The sequence below is a fragment of the Lissotriton helveticus genome, chromosome 6 (genome assembly GCF_964261635.1).
Source record: "Lissotriton helveticus chromosome 6, aLisHel1.1, whole genome shotgun sequence".
Lineage (NCBI taxonomy): Eukaryota > Metazoa > Chordata > Amphibia > Caudata > Salamandridae > Lissotriton > Lissotriton helveticus.
The window spans coordinates 1,811,839,215-1,811,855,882 of NC_136067.1; the positions used below are offsets into that span (position 1 = coordinate 1,811,839,215).

At 42.0% G+C, this 16,668-nt stretch overlaps 1 protein-coding gene across 9 annotated transcripts in view; it reads right to left on the reverse strand.

Annotated features, from left to right (window-relative positions):
* Positions 1-16,668, reverse strand: part of EML4 (EMAP like 4) — a 720,824-nt gene that overhangs the window by 45,374 nt on the left and 658,782 nt on the right. For all 9 annotated transcript variants that reach the window (XM_078649700.1, XM_078649705.1, XM_078649703.1 and 6 more), the window contains 4 exons: positions 16,180-16,247; positions 12,455-12,543; positions 11,144-11,241; positions 2,563-2,650 (listed from right to left, as the gene is read on the reverse strand). In XM_078649700.1, the coding sequence (XP_078505826.1) occupies positions 2,563-2,650; positions 11,144-11,241; positions 12,455-12,543; positions 16,180-16,247 (343 nt within the window). The remainder of the gene's footprint in view (positions 1-2,562; positions 2,651-11,143; positions 11,242-12,454; positions 12,544-16,179; positions 16,248-16,668) is intronic.

Genomic DNA, 16,668 nt, shown 5'->3' on the forward strand with positions numbered 1-16,668 from the left:
TGGTCTTTTAAAACAAAGGTGGCCTGGCTTCTGCTCATTTTGGGCAAGGTAATCCATCTTTGATAGGTACTAGCCTTCTCTTTAACTAACCTGGGAGGTATAGAGAAGGATGGCATCAAACGAATAATATCACCAAAGAAAAAGCACTTTCTGCAAAGGATGGATGTGGCTGGACTTGGAAGCCTTCAGCTGATGGCTCAGTCCCCAAGAGGGCACCTGGTCTAACACTGCTCCTCGATGGTGAGGGGAGGGGATTCAGAAGTGCCTTCAGTAGCCCGCAGATGTTAGAAAGAAATTACACTGATTTTCATGCTCCTGCTTTTTCCAGCACTAAAACCACAATACATTGAAGAGCAACAAACACCTATCGAAAATATGACATTTAAGACTCTTGCTGATGGCAAGGATTTCTCGTGAATTGGAAAGATAAACACCTCTAAGCATGAATCTGAATAAGCTGGGAATGGTAAGGAAAGTCAGTGTGTGATCGAAGATGTAGAAGAATATGGAAAGAAGTGAACTGAAAAGTTCTGGCACTTTCAAACAAAAAAACCAAAAAAAAGATTGTGGGCAGTAATGCACAAAATACTTGTGGTCACTCAACAAAAATGTCCAAGATTGGTGATGTTTTGGTCAACTTGCTCCCTTTTCCACATCCTCAATCATGGATGCGGAGAGAATGGAATTTCTATGGACACAGACCTGATGTTGGAGCCCCTAAAGGCCCACTTGTATTGTTGCCCTCCGTTGTTGCTGTTGCTTCAAAATTCACACTAGGAGACTTCCTGGGATGCTTCAGCCCCTGGTGATATGAATCCTGGATCGTCTTCTGCAGATTTATTGCTGGTACAATGGTTGCCACTGGGAATATAGTCGGCGGATGCTGGACAGCAATGTTTTGTCTACTCCTCTGAACATTTAAACAATCTGGCAATTCGGCCTTGTTTTTACCATTCTAAATTGCACCTTTTTTATTTGCTTTTTATAGATTTTACTGTAATTTGGCTTTCTGAATGCGTTTATTATTAAGGAGAACAATGCTTTTTTTGATTTTAGGTTTTAATGACTATCTTTTTTTTATTCACGCATATATTTTAGAAAGCTTTTTAGGCACCTTACGTCCAAGGAGTGGGTGTCATGTGGTTACATTTAGGCCAAGTAGGTACACCACCATTTTACATGCTCACGTTGTAAAGTTGCCATTTTTTCTTAAATGCGGACATCTGACACACATTTGCTTGCGTGCCTATGCAGGATAATATTATCTGACATGGCTTTGCTTACATTTACACTTCTTCGTAGGCATATTATCAAGTGCCTTGAACATTTTGTACATAGGCTAAGTTCACTACGCAAAATGCTGCAGTTTGTTATTGTCTGCTTGGCGAGTGAGCAATCACGAAAGAATCAACAATAGCAGCCTGACTGGTGCTACGGCATGTTTTATGAGTGAAGTTTATTATATAAACAACATCACTCCTTTGTTAAGGCAGAGGGGCATTTCGCAGAGGTTGCCCCCATGCTGGAATTCCAGCACAGCTTATTCCGGTTTGCCTTCTTCAGGGGACGATGCCCAGCTCTCCGCCAAGACGAGTTCCCTGATAACACTTAACGACAGGAAATGGGGGAGTTAGATCACCCTACAGGGATTCAGACAGATTCACTCACTCTAGGCCCACTAGGAAAGGTAGCGCTATGTAAGAGCACAATATAACAGTGCTTATATGTAATCATATATTCTCTGTAACAGCACAATGGTTGAATTGTTTATCTTCTTCACGATTCTCGTATTGATGATCACACTATTCTGTTTCCTTCTATTGAATATCTTAGTGCACGTATTTTACATTAGAATCATAATGCTTCAATAAATATTGAAACTCCATGTGTTTATTTCTTTTGCATCTCTTTGGGTATGCATGCGTTACCAAACGAAAGGTTTATAGTTATCTGTTTTTACATTTTCCTAGGGGAGTCATTGTTGTCATGTTCTGTAGTTGCACATTCCACCCATTATCTTGCCAGGTCAGGGGTACAGATGGTGCACTGTGAGCTAGCAGGATTAAGGCAACATATCCTTATGGTGTGCGTACAATCAGTCTTACACAGAGTTAATGTTTAAGTTGTCCTCAAACACACTATATTCTAAGCTATTATATGCTAACAAGGTGATTGGTTAATCTTATTAGTAGTGGAGGAAGGGGTATTAAAGGTAGGTCGAGATCCATTCCAGATTTTTAGGATATTCACAAGTGCTAAATTTACACACAATGTTTATGAACAGGAATGATTAATAAAGTCAGTGGTTATCCTTAAAATGAGGCAAATATTGATGCTCCAGAGTCTACGTTGGACATGTTTGCTCTGCACAGTTTCAAATTCTCAAATCTAGGCCACTGTTTGATGGAAGTGCCTCGAAAAACAACACATTCCCCAGAAAAAGGATTATCATCATAATATTTTTAATTGCTATTTTTGGTACTGCTTTCACATAAAAACCCGTTCTAACAATATTTCTGATTTACAAAGGATATAATAAAGAAAAAAAGATTTTATACTTACAGTATAGTATTTCATAGTCTCCCGAGTTTGACATTATGAATTTGTTATCTGGGGACCAGTCGAGGTGTGTAATATAGCTGGAATGTCCCTAAAAACACAGATTGTCAACAGGCATCAATACATTTTGGTTACTAGAATAGTCAACTTTAACTACGAATAACTTTCCTGTCAGAAATATGTTTTCTTTGAAACTTTACAAAATCACGGGCGATCCAAATAATTACATATAGGGAATTGCGTTATGTCAATACCATCAATGTGTTTGAAAATGGTGTATTAATGGTTTTATCAGCCACATGGCAAACATTCTCAGGAGATTCAGAAAACCTTTTCAGCCAGTCGCTATGTATTTCTCCTGGAAATTAAGGCCAGGTTAACAAAACATTTTCTGTATGCAGTTCTGAATTTTTCCAGACGGAGGTGATTCTTAATGATTAATCTCTCTTGAAGAAAGAGAAGAAAAAAAAACAGGAATCGGATGATTAACACAGGTCTAGTTTAGTGCTATTCTTTTCAGCAATATTTGCTGTAACTGGGACCAAAAATTGTAAAGGGACATAAATTGAAGTGGTATTTTATATCACCCCAGTATTACTTTGCAGACATGCCTAATTTGATCTGGCGGTTGCAGGTGGGGCTCACCAGCACTCATTTTTCCTCAACAACTTTGATCCAGAGCAAGAGGGGAAAAACACCAAAGAAAGAAGAAGAGAAAGACAAACAGTGACACAGGGAGAAAGCAAGGATGAAAAAGAAACTGACGGAGTAAGTTAAAATGGCAAGGAGTGTGATTAGGGATGGAAAAGGCATGAGGTGGATTCAAGACTATGTAGCTTTGGACACCCTGATATTCGATAACACCGGCTGTCGGCTTCAGAATAATAACTTTCTTTTTTTATTAAGTGCTGCTTTGCATTAAGCCTCTTACACCCTTTGACCAATCTAAAAGGATGACCTTTAGTTAAATGGACCAAGTAAATTCTGTACAAATGTATCAAACAATAAAAATGGCAGTTAGCAGAAAAATAAATCTATATTAAAAAAAAAAAGCCTTCAGCGGTAGCCTAAACACTTTTTTCGTGATAACTGTATGAACAAAAAATCTGAAGGAAATTACACCAAGCAACAACCATGCCACATATAAGACAGATTTTGAGTGAAATTCAATCTTCTTGACAAGTTTGGTGCAATTCCATTCAGCAGCTTTTACTTTAGATAGGCCTTTAGACTTGAATTAAAAATGGGAAATACTACTTCTGAGTTACCCGAAAAGAACTAGCTAGAACATAGACCAATCTGCAAAATATTTTGAAACTAAACATTAGTGAGATAGTCCCTTACATCACGTGTCTTGTCAGGACATAAGCAGTGCATTTGGCGGGGTGTGTGTGGGGGGGTGGGGGGGTTTTAAGGTTGGGGCAGGAGTTCTGTATGCAACTCATGTGATAACTCAAGCCACCCTCAATCCAACACTTTACCAGTGGCACAAAAAACATAAATTACTACGAAGAGCCAAACATGGCAGGCGGCCTCAATTAAATTTCAGCGGTCTTCCAGGTTTGCCTTCACGAAACAATAACTTTCAATTGTGGTTTTTCAGTGAATTTGTATATGTTTTCATGATGCACTTCAATCACCTACTACTAATTCATGTTTTCTTTCAGCACTTTATTATATGAAGTTTTGCAGCTGTACAAAATTGCACATTTATCAAACAACTTCACAGGTAAATACAATCATTTATAACACGTTAATAGCTTGTGCACACTGCAGCACAGTAACTGAAATTAATACTAAGGAAGAACCAAGCTTTAACAGAAATCACTCTATCATTCAGATAACGTGTGCATTCTAATTCATTTAGCTTTGTTTCAACCTGCACTCTATCTTTGATTTATGATTAGAGTCAGCGAAAGGTGAATAATGAAAGGCAATTAATTACTTTTAATTTTTTTCTTTATGTAAATTACATTTCATTGCAATGTTAAATCAAGGGAACCTGGCAGTAGCACTGAAGAATGAAAGGGGTGAACGACTATTGATGGAAAGAAATTCTAATAAAATATGTGCCATGGAGTAATCTAATTCATGGAAATGCAAAGACAAGCATGTTAAGTAAGTAATGTCAACTAATCCTAAATTGTTGTGTTGATTTATTAACGCAATGGTAATTTACATTAAATTCTATTGTCCGTGATGGGGGTTCAGTACCACGAAGCTATATAAATGAAATTTACCTCAACATTACTAACGCCACTAACTAAAACAGTTAAATGCTTGGACCAATATCTTGGGTTCCGGCCTTTAACAACTTCTGTTACCCTGGACTATAATGTCTAATTTGAACACTATCAAGCTGCACATCACTTACTTTGCAGGATAGGGGACCCAGTAAGCTCTCAACCATAGCCTGACTATATCTCTAATGAAAGGGTTCGATTTGCCAATTATGATCCTACACAGCTTATTTTTAATATCAGAGGAACTAATCTTCATGCTTTGCCCACTTTCAAAATATACTTAAGTGCATTTAAAAGTAGAGGAAAAACAATTCAGTAATCGTGAATAATGTTCAAACGAATAATCTGTTATGTACTACCAGCATAAATTACTCCAACCTCAGGAAAATTACCCACCAGTGCTGCTCCAAAATGTTCTCATTCCCATAGTCCGAAAGTGAAAACTATGGCGTTATTTTTATTCTATTCTGTCCGTACTCATGCATTTTCACTTTAAAAATAAAGAGGAATATAATGAAAGTGGTAATCATGTTGTCGACCTTGAGGAGGCTAAAACCTTTAGTCAGCCTTGGAATGCAAATTTGGGAAGCACACTTGTGTACCACTGCTTCAATTTAAGGAACAAAGATCAGACGCACAGCCTACATAGTCTCCATTTGCACACTATGAATGTTTTTTATTGTACATGACATTGTGTGCACACGTAAAATTCAGCATTAATGGAAGGCTGCATCTCAATATAGATCATTCTTTTCTTTTTTGATATACTGGGATCCGGCATTCATCAAGAACTGATCTTGATCAGCATAAACCTTACTAAAAGACTATGGAGAGGTATGTGGAAAAGAAGACAATAAGCCTCCTAATACACACCAATCTTCAGCTTTAATATGTGTAATAACTAGACCGCATATTTAGGATTTGATCATATTCCTTTTTTTTTTAAACTTTCCCGGTAATTTTTGATATCCTTTCCCAATAGTCACTGTATATGTCCAAAAAGTTGTTTAACCCCTTGCGTGTGGCCGTCACGAGCACTACCTCGGTAGTGCTGCGCATGTCCGTTGGCCGACGCGGCCACGAGAGCGCAATGGAATGCCCGCACCGCGGCGGAATTGCCGCTGCGGTAAACAGGTTAAGACATTTGCTGATGATTACTGCCTGGAATTGAATGGTAAGATGCAGAGGGATTCATAATGTATTCATAATGTATTGTGAACCCCCACAACTACCCACATATTCAAACGAAGTAGTTGCATCCCATTTTACCAAATTTTTCACACCAATAGAGAAAACGCAGACAAGAAACCTTTTACATAAATAGTGAACACAGATTAAACACCTTTAAAGAAAGATGCCAAAACATAGATTTCTTATGTGCTAAGCTTCAACAAATGCAGGAGTATATGTTGAATCTTAATATAATATTTTAATATTCAACCTGGTTTAACTTTTGTTCCAGGCAGTTATGATAGATTTCTATTGACTAGACTTCGGCTGGGGCTTTTTCATAGACTCGTCACTATCCCCAAAATGAACGATCAGGCAGAAGATCTTGATCTGTGTACCTGTGACAATCAGTCAGCACAATCCACATCACATGTTGTACTTTTTTGCAAATTTATCAAGATGTGTGGAAAATCTGTTTATTACCAATTTTGAAATTATTGGGGCTTTGGCAATGCCGATCGGCTTTTCTTGCATTACAACGTCTGTACAACGTGCACAATGTTTTTGGGATTTTAACTTTTTTTAAACGAGTATTGAGACAAAGAAAATGTATGTCAATGTAATCTCTTTATCTGTAACTTGAAATATGAGCGATCTCACTATGTACAATATTTCCTATGATTTATGGTTGAGGTTCTTAAATGTGTGTTATTCTATCCATGAACTCAATTGTGATTTTTTATGTGCTTTTATGATTGTTTCATATGTGTGAGAAAGTGCCATCTTTCTTGCATTGGTATGCCCCCACTTTTTGCTGAATTGCTGATGTGCTTTGACTGAGTGTGCGCTGGGCTCCTGCCAATCAGGTGCCCAGGGTCTATGTTCCTTCCCTAAAACTGTATTGAAGCTTAAACCCATTTGGCATCTCTGGCCACATGTCAGCCCCTGGTAAATGGTACCATAGGTACCCAGGGCATTGTGACCAGAGAATACCCCAAAGGGCTGCAGCACTTGTTGTGCCACACTTAGGGACCCTGCACCCTAACACCCACACACTGCCTTTGCAGACTGAGTGGCCTGGAGCAGAACTAAAGAAAGTCTCAACATGAAACACATCCCTGTGTGCCATGCCCACACACTCACTGCCCTGGCATATATCTGTCACCCCTCTAGCTGGGTGCCCTATACCAGTGGTGTGGGCACAGGTGCATGAGCCCTGTGCCCCTACCATACCCAGGGCCATTCCTGGGCACTGTAAGTGCAGTGATGCCATTAACGGTATATGGTGCTGGGAGGTTTCGTTACGAACTCCACAGCACCATAATGGCTACACTGAAGACTGACAAGTTTGATATCAAACTTCTCAGCACATTAAACACACACTGATGCCAGTGTGGGATTTATTGTAAAATGCACTACAGAGGGAATCTTAGAGATGCCCCCTGAAACCTAACCTACAATCCACGTCTGGTCTGAGAGGCTGCCAAGGCTGCTACACAGCAGACATGTTGCTGGACCCCTGGGTGGAGAGAACCCGCTCTCCTGGGCCTGCAACAGTGCACATCCTGGGCGAGGTGCTAGGCCTCCTCCCCCAGGATGGGCAGGGGGAAGCTTCAAAGGCATACCGCCTTTGTGAGCTTCTCCAGACCACTTGCTGTACTCAGCAACTGGCCCCCACCAGTTCTGACCCCCACTCTGGCGGGAAGACTGGCGGGAAAACCTACGCTAGGAAAGGAGGTGTGCCAGCCTGTGCCAACTCCACCCTTCAGGTGGGAGAGGCGAGGTGAAGCCCAACTCCGGGCTCCGGGCATTTTGAAGATGGGGAGCCCTGCCCAATTAGAGATAGGCTCCCCCCCCCCCCCCCACCACAGGATAGGAGCAGGATATCTGGTGTACTCACCCCAGGTCAGGGACCTATTGGTCCCTGCCCTTCCCCTACCTGTAACGCCCCTAAATGTAGTATTTAGGGGCACCCTGAACCTTCCTTCCTCAGATCCCAATTTCGAAACAAGAAAGAAACCAAGAAGAAGAAGACCTGCCGTGCAGCTGCTAACAAGGAGGACGACACCAACTGACTTGGACCCAGCCCTTACAGGCTTGTTGATCCTTGAACCTGCTCCTGCTAAATCCCGGAGTCTCCTGTGGACAGCAACCTCAAGAACCCCGGAGGACCTGCCTGCCTTGACCCTCTTAGAGACTGGGACTCCCACGAGCAGTGGCTCTGCTCAAATAGCAATACCCCTGGTGCCAGCCAGGAGCTATGAATCCATCCCACTCTGCACCCACCGAGCCCGGCCTGTGCCCAAGTGGACAAAGACCCTGAGGACATCCCTCCGGCAATTCTGACCTGGAATCCAGTGCCCAAGGGCCCTCCTCGACGACCCAGATGACGCCTGCAGACTCAGAACCAGGGAGCCCTCCTACCGCGACCAGCAGAGGGTAAGATTTCCTGACGTACAAAGGTGCCTACCTACCCTCCAAGATCCCAACTTACCCCTCGAAGTGTTGGTCGCTCCAGAAGAGCCACCGTCCCCGGGCATGCAGCCTTTGTTCCCTTTTCAAGATCTCCATTGAATAACATTGAGCGCCCGACGGCTCAAAAGCACCCTGCCCCCAACCGCCTGAGTGCCCCAGGCCGTGCAAACTGTATCCTATCCTACTTCCCCATTTGCCCTGAGCAAATGACCAGGAGCCCAGCTCCCACAGCCGTGGGGCCTGCTAGCCAGCAGTCACCAACCGAAGGCCCCCTGCCTCTCATTGGATAATATTGGGCCAAACTACCGCTGCACCCGGCTGCCTCTGTGCCGCTGAGGGTGTACCAACTGTGCCTACCTGACCCTGGGCAAACCCTGAGTCTATGCCCAGAACCTTAACTCTGCCAGTCGAGTACTTACCTAAAATCCGATAACTCACTTTTCTTCCATAGGCTAACATTGACTGGTTTCACTCAGAAATTCTTCTAAGTGTGAGTTTTGGAACTTTAAAATATTCACCTAAAATCAGCCGAGCGACGAATTCAGATTTACTCACCTGTTATCAGGAGAGACCTCAGGGCTGCACCTTTTAGCCCAGCACCAATCCTGAAAAGTAATTTTAACCGTACTTACCTGTAACCTGAATTTTCTCCATAGGAAACCATTGACTGTTTTTTTCGGTGAAATTTCTTCTAAGTGTCGATTTTTGCAAACTACACATATTCTTTAAAAATCATACCAACTACCAAAACGCCATTACTTACCTGTTTTAGGTAGAGGTCCCAGTGCTTAACCTAGGAGTCCAGTATTGGATTGCAAAAGTAACAAGAACCTACTTTACTTGCAAAATGAATTTCCTTCCATAGGATAACATTGATAATTTCACCTGAAAAAGTTTCTAAGTGCCAACTTTTAAAATACAATAATATTCCTTAAAAATCACTACTGTAACCAAAACACTTTTACCTAACTGTTTACAGCTCATGTCCCGGGACTGAATCTAGGATCCAGCCAGTCCTGTGGTTAGAAAAGTAATCTACAAAGTAACTAATTGCATTCAACTAGAAATTCCCATTGAGCTCAATGTTGCATTATGTTTGAAATTGTGTTGCCTATTGCCTTCAAAAAATCTATTGCCTATTTGAAAAGTATTTAACTAAAGTAACTCATTCTGAGAAAGTATATTTTGCTACCTTGTTGGTTCTAAAATAAAGCAACTATATCTTTTGATACAAAACAATTTGCCTAGAGTTCAGTTCTTGAGTGTGTGAGACCATTTGCTGACTGAGTGTGTACAACAAATGCTTTAAACTGTCCTCGGATACTGCCTTACTGCTCGACCAAGCTACCACTTTAGAGAGTAAGGTTATATCTAACTTTAGCCTCTGCCAAACCTCTGGGGTCTGGGGACTCTATACACACTGTACCTTACTTTGGTCCAGTTTATATAGAGCCACTTTCCTACAATATGGCAATCGAATAAAGCTTTCCTTCCCCGAATGTTATCGCCCAAGTACATGGAGCAGCAAATATTCATAATATAATCTGGGACTAGGTTCACAAATGTCAATAAAATAATTTTGACTTAAATGACTTGAATTAAGTTGGTTGTGATATCCACATGTACATTCGCATTGTGAGAAGTTACCACTGCAAAAACACAGCGGAACAAATGTATACAGAAGTGCATGGATATAACCTCTGAAGGTAAAGTGGGTAGGTAACCATGGTGTACCAACTTCTGAATTTCTCACTACAATAGTTACAGGGCTATCAATGGGTGAGCACTCCAAAATACAGTGAGGGAATCTGGGTCTTGACGTGAACCACTTGCTTACCAGGAGAATTAACGAAGATATTATGTGTATCACCCTAATCCTCCTTGGCACCAACAATGCTTAGAACAATTCCCAGGAAAACTAGCACTCAGGCTTCAGCAAGAAATAACTGTACAGCAGCCGGACCAAAAATCTTCATGGTAATTTGCCAAGATCATGAATAACATATGTAAATTAGGGCACAGAAGCACACTGTGCCCCAAGAAGGGTAATGAGATAACTATTTGAAGGAATGCCCTGACAATAGGAAGTATTTTTCACTTGGGCTGCCACTGAGAGCTTTAAAATTCAACAGAAACATTCATCCTGCATCTTTTATTTGAATGCATGACATAGCATAAGCAGCAGGTTGCCTAATTTGTGGAACAAAACATCTTTGTGAATGGGGAAAGGAACATGAAACTAATTTGGTGGCCCAAGCGTATTATTGACTGGCAGTTGTTTTTTTCAAGAACCTACTCAGCATAGGCAGGGAAAAAGGACAATAACTTTAAAATAGAATGGATAAAAAAATAAAAGTCTAGCAATAAAAGTAAACGAGAACAGCAGATTTTCAGCATGTTTCACACTGAACAGTACTAAAAGTCTTGACTATCATGGGAAATAAAGAGAGAGGAACAGGTACTCTCAGAATATATTTGTATACAGGAGTTTTACATTAGTGTGGGTGAACATGCAGAACCACCTTTTTTTTGTAAGACGGATTCCAGGACTGTCCAACTGGGATTTTTAATTTGGAAGGAGATAACACCAATGAAGTAAACCCAAAGATAGAGAACTGGAATCATGGATTTCAATTCACACATTCTGATTAAACTAAATGATTTTGCTTCTGATTATGTGAACATTTAATACTTACAGTGCATTTTCCATATCTGCTATATTTTCTTCCATTTTCTGTAACCGTGTAGAGGTAAATAAAATTGTCATGGGATCCCACAGCCAGAAACGTGCCATCTACATGAAGAAAATCAAATTGCAATGAATGTTTGTAATTTGTTGCTATCAGTTGTTGTGGATCAATCGCAAGAGAGCTGATCTCAACACTGCCTTGCCCTTATTCCAAATTCCTAGCACGTTACATTCTGACTGGGTGACTTACCAATCATTTATGGGAAGAACCGGTGTGGTCCAATTAGTGACATTGGTAGTTAACGTGTGAGACAAAAAAGGGTTTACAGTAATGGGTCAGAAAGTAGGGGAAAAGCAGATTTAAATCAGAGACACAAAATGCGGGCAGATTCTCCTACCTTGTTCCTTACAAGCAAATAACAGTCTTCTTTCCCAGGGTGTCAATGGGTTGATTGCTCTTAAAGAGAGCACTATTTATGATGCCTCGTCCACTTGGTCTAGAGATGAAGACTGGGGCAAAGGCTGCCTGGATAGTGCAGGACAAAGCAGTTGTAATGAACACACACTATCCACTTTTGACGACCCATGGCTTTGCCCAAGCAGAGGCTCGGGTCATCTTCTCCCTGCTGAAGCATCCCATCAAAGCATTCCTGCTTCCCAAAAAAGAGGCGGGGGAGGTTCAGCTAGAGTCTAGCTGGAAAAGAGGTAGATGTCTGGAAACTAGCATTTGTAGGATAGTCTGCAATTTGACCATGCCTGTATATGTCTTGTATCGTTGGACGACCTTGTCCATTGTAGAACAGAACAACTTTTTCACACCAAACACAATGTTGACGACATTATCAGGGGTATAAGAACTTGAACCAAAGCTGCCAGAGGGGACGAGGGTACCTTGCCACAAATGCATTAGCCGGACACTGGGAAAGACGTCGGGGCTATTGGACCTTCTTACCCTGCTGCACCAGACACTTCATTTTCTTGTTCTTCATACAATACTTATTTGTAATTCAGGGAAGCTGCCCTCACCACCAGACACTGAGCTGGGAGATTCTCCTTACAAAGACTAGCCAGTTCTGAGGACCCTGCACTTTATTTTAGAAGAGGAGAGACTGCAATAATTTTACGGGAATTTCCCTTTTATTCCAGATGGTCTTTTATATTTTAAAAAATTCAATCTCTCTCCATGTTATTTGAGACTTACTTTTGGAATAGAATGAAGGTTTATTCCAGATACGCCGAGGGAAGCCAATGACACATTTTCCAATAAAAGCTTTAGGTATAATATAGATCCACTTTAGAGCTACGCATCATGACCTACCTAGCGAGAAGCGCATCACTGACAGCTGTTCGTTGCCATCTGTATGTATCGAAACCAGATCTCTCGTTTCTGCATCCAGAACAAACCACCTGTTAAAATGACATTAATTGTTAACATATATTGGATTTCATATATGCTAATACAGAGACAGAACAATAGTGTATGCAATCCATTAATTACAATTTGTATGCCATAGATCAAGCCACGTAATGTGGAATCCAAGCCACAATTCAACTTTTTTAGATGCACCTGGACCACCTCATCCTAGATCTTGAAGGTTTGTTCACATGTTCTGGGAGGCTGATAGCCATGCTTCCAATTCTCACAAGCCGTGGACATACCGGCTAAGAAGGCACCTGGAGTTAGCAGTACAAAGGGCTAGACTGCCAAAGGCAAAATCTTTCTGCCCATAGGGTCAAATCTTTTCAACTCCTGGTCTGGAGAAACTGCACGAAAGACATTTGGGTTTCATTTGGCAGATCACGCGTGCATCACTAGATTCTCCTGAGATGGGTGTGAGTACAAGTAATTTGGATCAGAGGGCACTGGTCTATGGTGTCATGAAAACTATCTGAGAATTGCTAGGCCCAAAAAAATAGTAGACTTTGCAAGCAGCCAAAATTGTCTCACTCATAGGGTGCAAGAGTTCAGAAACGGATGATGACGGCTGCAGGACTTCTATGATGTTAGACTTTGGTTCTGCAGTGGATTTGGGCAATTCCAGTGCTTCTGCGACCTTTTGTATAACAGCAACAAAAAAAGACGAGACAAGCGACTGTACTGACGAGGAAGGAGAGTGTCAGACTCTGAAGTGTCTTTTTCCATGCCCTGATAATGCTTATTTGGTATCTCAAAAGCATCAAAGTCTGATCAAAATGTTTCTACACACTTGCAGATGTCTGGGCTCGGCTAGGGGTTCATCGCCAAAAAATTAAGTGCTGAACCATCTCCTTTGCCAAGGGGACTATTTCAGTCCACTATGAAGGTTTTGGAAGCAGCTCAGGAATCATGTCCGAGGATGGCACTGGCATCACTGGCAGTGCATGAGCTTAGGAGGCATATGCCTCTCTGGAAGCCATGCAGAGTCTGCACTCTCTGGAAATGCTAAGTTAGGCAGCATCAGGTCACAGCTGCCAAACCAGCAGGATCAGGCCCCGCTTGGGGAAGTGGCTAATCCAGCGCTATTAAGACATCAATACTTGAACAGTATAATGACAATTTCTGTGCATATTTTACAGACGATAATGGTTACAACGTGCTGGTAAAGTGGCTAGGTAGGTTCACGAATTGAAAATAAAAATTTACACCCTAAACACCCACAAATAATGTTACGTTTGTTAATGGAATGGCCAGGAGAATTTAAGAGCAAAAGAAACAATTCTCTACCACAGTAGTCAATAGCTCTCACTGTGTCAAAGCACCAGGATGCATCGATAATGTGTGCCACACTACACCCCAAATAGGAACATGCTTACATCAACAGCAAACCGCTTCACCCATCAATCATTCACAGGGATGAAACATGGAGGGAGATCACTGCGCTTTCAGACCTCAAGATGTGGAATCCGACTCCTTGGTTGGAGCTAAACCCTCTGAAGGAGATCTGAAAACTTATCTACTTGATACAGAGTTGTCACAATGTATTGTAAGCAATTTTCGAGTATTGGTCACTACCACCATCACTGTGCCAAAAGGGCTCCAACTTCATCCCACCAACTCACTAATTTCAAATTCCTGCAGAATCCCTGACCTTCTTTAAAGAAACAGAGGTAGACAATATTCTAGCCTACAATTTAATGTGCGAGGAAAACCATTGAAAAATAGAATTAACAGACGCATTGTGATACATTGCTCCTGTGCTGGGTACTGCTGTGCAGCGGGTAGAGACTACCCTGTAGTTCTATTATTGCTATTTCAGAAGATGCTGCCCACTGTGGCCCTCAAATCCCAACTATGTACTGGTAGCTTTGTGCAGTACATGTCATCATGCTCCAAAAGCACCATGTTTGACAGCGGTCCAATGCCATTCTTGTGCAGATCTGGAGGTTCTTTTCTTTTTTAAAGTTTTCTTTTCATTGTAGCTATACTCCCCAAGTTTATCAGAAAGCTTTCTTACAGACTGGTATCCATAGTTGGCCCTCCTGATAACACATTCCATCACGCTGCGGCAGATACAGCAATGGCATCTACATCGGGCACAGCATTAGGAACTTCTGTTTGTGCATTTGCACTGTAGTTTGATGACCTCACCCCTCAGAAGACGCCCTTGCCTACGAGTTAGATGGTAAAACTCAGGAGAGGGTGAGGCCAGGGGCGGCTCCTCCGTATGGTGAAGGAGCGTTGCCCCACTGCTTTTGAGTAGTAAAGGAAATATGATATGATAATGAATGAGTTGCGGGAGGGTGGGTCAGCGGGGCTGCTCTGCTCTCTCAACAGTGAATGAATGAATGAAGTTCAATTTGTATAGCGCATGGCTACCCTGAGGTCTCCCAGCGCTGAATAATTGAAAGACAGAGAGGAACAGCCACAGTGCTATGGATGCGTCCCGAACAGATGGGACTTCAAGAGCTTCCGGAAGGCCAGGAGATTGTTGTTTTCTCGAAGGGCAAGGGGGAGGGAATTCCAAATTTTTGCAGAATTAAACGAGAAGGAGCGTCCGTCCCATCTTGTTTTTCGTAACTTCTTGGTAGTGGCCAGGCGCAAGGAACTGGAGCGCAGGGTTCTGTGAGGAAGATAGGAGGTGACCAGAGAGTGCATAATCGCCGGACCAGTCTTCCAGAAGGCTTTATGAGCGAGACAGTGCAGGGAAGGAGTGGTTTGGCCACTCTTACGTGCACAATGACTGTTTGTTCGACCCTCTTGGGCCGCCCCAACCAGTCATGAGAACTTTCCCCATTCTCCATGCATGCTGCATTACAGCCTGTGTGGAGAACAAGCGCAGGCCCCCATTCCCTGGTTGAGCGTCGAACCAGGACACTCAAAACCAATCACAACGCTGCTTTGCAGCGTTGCTATTGGTCAGGGGGCCAGGTGTTGCTTTTCTTTTTTCCTTTTTTTAACTGTCTTCCCCAACCCTTCCTCACGTTCCCCCACCCCTCCTCGCTGCCACCTCCCACACGCACACGCCCGCACCCACCCCACCACCACCCGCGAATAATGCCAGCCACCACTGAGTGAGGCTCGTCATTAACTCATCATCCATCCATACTCACCTCGATACATCTACACTCAGTGTCGATCCAGCGCTTCTGCTCGTGTTTCAATGAAAACAATATATTCAATAAAAAGTCTGGATTACCTAGTCACGGACAAAGGTGCTTCCGCTAGGTCTAGTTCTTCCCAAAATGCTGTGTAAGTATTTTAGTGTTGATGCAGTACACGCCAAAGATTTCTTAGAAAGCAGAAAAGACTTGTAAAAACAGAAAGAAAAGATTCACTTGGCAGAAACTATAGGACTGCAAAATAGGTAATGAAGTTATTCCCGAAGTTAATTAATTAATCCCAATTCAGACATCAGCGCTCTGTATGAAACTGAAGGTGCATTTTTTTCCATCTTCAAACTATACGTAAAGCGTCAAATATATTACCACTGGCCTAAACCTCCATATAATAGACACAAACTCCCTTACTACTTGCAACACTGTAGTTAGACGAATGGATTATAGAATGCAAATGTATCACGGCTGAGGATGGAGGAGTATCCGACTGACTGTGTCAAAACGTACCTTCCGGAGTGCGTTCCTATTGCGACCACTACTCCGCTGGGATGGAAATCCGCACAATGTCCAGGTTCCTAGGAAATATATGGAAAGTACCAAAAATAAATCAATGGCAGCAAACACATTGGAACACCTAAATTCAGCTAGGCAGCTTAAAACAAACGTTATGATGTGTAATAAAAAATAAGTGAAAGACGTAACAAATCATATTTTACTGCATCCACTTCTCTTCTTTCGTCCAACACAGTAACAATGCTTTCTCATCATTGCTCATATAAAAGGAAATGCAAGTTAAATTAGAGTAAAAAAATACATTATATTAAATTGGCAATACCATTTTCTGCCTGCAAATTTGTAGTTTGACTGTACAACATATTGAGGCGTACAGGCATTACAATCCACAAACAGATAAAGCATCCAAGACTAATAGAGCAAAGAGGGGCTGCTGGAGTTACCCACAACCACAGCAACTAAACCTAGAGCAGTGACGCCCTG